The 4,282-nt window shown below is 50.7% G+C and overlaps 1 protein-coding gene across 1 annotated transcript; it reads left to right on the top strand.

The window, feature by feature from the left end:
• Positions 1–5: 5 nt before the first annotated feature.
• On the top strand, positions 6–2,625 carry LOC104519148 (heat shock 70 kDa protein 12B; the record flags this gene model as incomplete). Its single annotated transcript, XM_010163892.1, has 5 exons — positions 6–76; positions 337–523; positions 939–1,043; positions 1,995–2,111; positions 2,454–2,625. Coding segments are annotated over 5 exons (652 nt in total), but the record flags the coding sequence as incomplete, so codon positions are not given.
• Between the last annotated feature and the right edge of the window lie 1,657 nt (positions 2,626–4,282).

Here is a 4,282-nt window from a genome sequence, read left to right as displayed (position 1 = left end):
CCATCGACTTCGGCACCACATCCAGCGGTTACGCCTTCAGCTTCTCCAGCGACCCCGAGTCCATCCACATGATGAGGTGAGGAGCAGCCAGAGGTCCAGGAGCTCTTCCCAGGGCTGGTAAACGACTTCTTTTTGCCCAAAATGGTTGGAACTGGGCTTACTGGGAGGAAGGGATGGAGCCAGGTTGGGCATTGAACATCCACAGCATCATGGATGAGGGATCATGGAATGGGTTGGGTTGGGAGGGGACCTTAAAGTCCATCTGGATCATCTCTAAGGTCCCTTCCAGATCCAACCACTCCATGATTCCATGAGGTTCATGGCTCCTGTTTGCAGGAAATGGGAAGGAGGTGACCCAGGGGTGGCCAACCAGAAGACCCCCACCAGTCTCCTGTTGACACCAGAAGGCATCTTCCACAGCTTTGGCTACACTGCCAGGGACTACTACCACGACCTGGACCCTGAGGAAGCCCGGGACTGGCTCTACTTTGAGAAGTTTAAGATGAAGATTCACAGCACCAGCGTAAGTCCCTGTTGCCACCCCGACCTCCTCAGGGGACCTTGGCCAGGCTGGTCCTGGGGGTTCCTCCTGCTTTGTGGTTCACCACGGGGAGGAGAGATCTGGAGGGGATGGAGAGGGGCTACAAGCCAAACCTCTGACCACCAGCGTCCCACCACGCTCCCCATGTGCTCTACCCACCCTTTGCAGGTGGCAACGCTTCCACCCTTGGCAGAGGGAGGAATTTGGGGTCCCCCCCACCCAGGGGCAGGTGGATGTGGCTGCAGAGCAGCATTTTGGGTGTCCATGTCCCAGCTGGTTTGTTTGGCACGAAGGAGATGAGCACCTTGCCAGAGGCTCACCAACGGAGCACAGGGTGAGATGTCAACCACGTCCCACCACCCTTCTTGATGCTGTCACTGCTCTTTCTCCATGGCAGGATCTCACCATGACAACTGAGCTCGAAGCTGTCAATGGGAAGAAGATGCAGGCGCTGGAGGTCTTCGCCCACGCGCTCCGTTTCTTCAAGCAGCACGCCGTGCAGGTGGGACACCCCAAAACACACACCAGCCCTCCTGGACCATCACACCACCCTCCTCTCCATCCTCATATGGAGTGTGTGGGTCATCCCTGGTGGGCGTTGGGTCATCCTTGATGGATGTTGGGTCATCCTTGGTGGGCGTTGGGTCATCCTTGGCAGACGTTGGGTCATCCTTGGTGAACGTTGGGTCATCCTTGGTGAACGTTGGGTCATCATTGGTGGGTGTTGGGTCATCCTTGGCAGACGTTGGGTCATCCTTGATGGATGTTGGGTCATCCTTGGTGGGCGTTGGGTCATCCTTGGTGAACATTGGGTTATCCTTGATAAATGTTGAGTATGACCCACACCAGCTCTCCTGGATCATCACACCACCCTCCTCTCCAACCTCATATGGAGCGTGTGGGTCATCCTTGGTTGGCATTGGGTCATCCTTGGTGAACACTGGGTCAGCCTTGATGGACATTGGGTCATCCTTGGTGAATGTTGGGTCATCCTTGGTGGGCGTTGGGTCATCCTTGGTGGACGTTGGGTCATCCTTGGTGAACGTTGGGTCATCCTTGGTGAACGTTGGGTCATCCTTGGTGGGTGTTGGGTCATCCTTGGCAGACGTTGGGTCATCCTTGATGGATGTTGGGTCATCCTTGGTGGGCGTTGGGTCATCCTTGGCAGACGTTGGGTCATCCTTGGCGGACGTTGGGTCATCCTTGGTGAACGTTGGGTCATCCTTGGTGAACGTTGGGTCATCCTTGGTGGGTGTTGGGTCATCCTTGGCAGACGTTGGGTCATCCTTGGTGAATGTTGGGTCATCCTTGGTGGGCGTTGGGTCATCCTTGAGGAACATTGGGTCATCCTTGATGAACGTTGCTTCCTCACCCTTCACCAAGAGCCCTGATGCTCCAGCCTTGGGTGGTGGGTCACTTAGGGAGATGTCACCCACTGCTTCTTCCCCATCAGGAGCTGAAGGACCAGTGTCCATCCCTGCCTGAGAGAGATGCCATCCGTTGGGTGATCACGGTGCCGGCCATCTGGAAGCAACCAGCCAAGCAGTTCATGCGAGAAGCTGCCTACAAGGTGAGGAGACCCCGGGGGGGCTGTTCCACACCGTGACCCTCACCAGGGGCTGTGCTCCGTCCTCCCTCTCCCTCTGGGTGCTGCCCACCTCACAAAGGGTCTCTGGCTTCTCCTGGTAGCCCAGGGAATAAGATCTGGACGTTGGCTGATGGGCTTTGAAACCTGGTGTTGATGAGGTGGGAGGACTTTGGAGCTGGGGGTGCAGCAAGAGGGTGGCACTGGGGATGGGGACATGGGTTGGGGATGTCCCTTGAGTGCTTGGTGCCACCACTGGTTCCTTGGGATGGGCAGGAGCACCCATGGGATGCTCAGCACCTTCGTGACACCCCGTTGTCCCCACAGGCTGGTCTGGTGTCCCCAGAGAAGCCGGAGCAGCTGCTGATCGCGCTGGAGCCCGAAGCCGCTTCCATTTATTGCAGGAAACTTCGTCTCCATCAACTGATCGACCTGAGCTGCAGACCCCCCAGCAACGGGCTGGGGTCCGACCCCCCCGTCGACTCCAGCTTCCGGCAGGGTGAGCCCCACAGGGGAGGGGGCTGCTGGGGGGTCACAGCCTGACAGGACCAGAGTGGTGGTTGGAAAAGCCCTTTGAGCTCCTGGAGTCCAGCCATGAACCCAACACTGACCAGTCCCCTATGACTGACCCATGTCCCTCAGCACTGTGTCTACACGACTCTTCAATCCCTCCAGGGATGGGGACTCCACCACTGCCCTGGGCAACCCCTTCCAATGCCTCAGAACCCTTGCAGCAAAGAAATTCTTCCTCACATCCCATCTCAACTGCCCTGGCCACAACTGGAGCCCATTTCCTCCTGTCCTGTCCCTTGGGCCTTGGTTGAACAGACCCACCCCCACCTCTCTCCACCCTCCTCCAAGGGACTTGCACAGAGCCACAAGGTCTCCCCTCAGCCTCCTTTTCTCCAGGCTCAACACCCCCAGTTCCCTCAGCCACAAGGGAACTCAGCACACTTGTGCTCCAGACCCTTCCCCAGCTCCCTTGTCCCTTCTCTGGCCATGTTCCAGCACCAGGTCCTGGCAGGACCCTGGATCTTCCCTGGATTCCCCCCAGCAGCTCCTCTCATCTCAAACACCCCGGCTGATCCACACAGACCGAGCCCTTGGGCTTCCCCGTGCGCGGGGTGGAAGCTCACGGGGTTAATGTGCTGTGCACATCTCGGGTGCTAAAAACATCCCGGGGTGACCCCACCTTCCCCAAACAGCCCCCTGCCCTTCCGGGGTGTCCCCTGTCCCGGGGGGAGCAGAGGAAACCCCACCCAGGCTGGGCAGGACGAGGGAAGAGGGGGTGTCATGGTTGAACCCATCAGGCTGCGGAGTATCAGGCAGCCGCTCGCTCACCCTCCCCCCTACCCCTGGGGGTAATTAGTGGGGTAAGGAGAGGTGAAGGTTGAGATAAAAATGGTTTAATAATTGAAATGAAATCAATTATTAGTAACTACTAATAATAATGATGGTATAGTAATAACATAGTTGAGATAAAAACTATTTAATAATTGAAATAAAATCAAATAATAGTGACTAATAATAATAATAATGATGGAATAATAATATAGTTGAGATAAAAATGATTTAATAACTGAAATAAAATCAAATAATAGTGACTAATAATAATGATGATGGAATAATAATAATATAGTTGAGATTAAAATGATTTAATAATTGAAATAAAATCAATTAATAGTAACTAATAATAATAATAATGATGATGGAATAATAGTATAGTTGAGATAAAAATGATTTAATAACTGAAATAAAATCAAATAATAGTAACTAATAATAATGATGATGGAATAATAATAATATAGTTGAGATAAAAAACGATTTAATAATTGAAATAAAATCAATTATTAGTAACTAATAATAATAATGATGATGGAATAATAATAATATAGTTGAGATAAAAATGATTTAATAATTGAAATAAAATCAATTAATAGTAACTAATAATAATAATAATGATGATGGAATAATAATAATACAGTTGAGATAAAAATGATTTAATAACTGAAATAAAATCAATTATTAGTAACTAATAGTCATAATAATAATGATGGAATAATAATAATAATATAGTTGAGATAAAAATGATTTAATAATTGAAATAAAATCAATTATTAGTAAATAATAATAATAATAATAATGGAATAATAATA

This window comes from Antrostomus carolinensis, unplaced genomic scaffold, assembly GCF_000700745.2.
Source record: "Antrostomus carolinensis isolate BGI_N321 unplaced genomic scaffold, ASM70074v2 scaffold493, whole genome shotgun sequence".
Classification (NCBI taxonomy): domain Eukaryota; kingdom Metazoa; phylum Chordata; class Aves; order Caprimulgiformes; family Caprimulgidae; genus Antrostomus; species Antrostomus carolinensis.
Note: the sequence above shows the minus strand (reverse complement) of the source record. Positions and strands in the feature narration are given on the sequence as shown.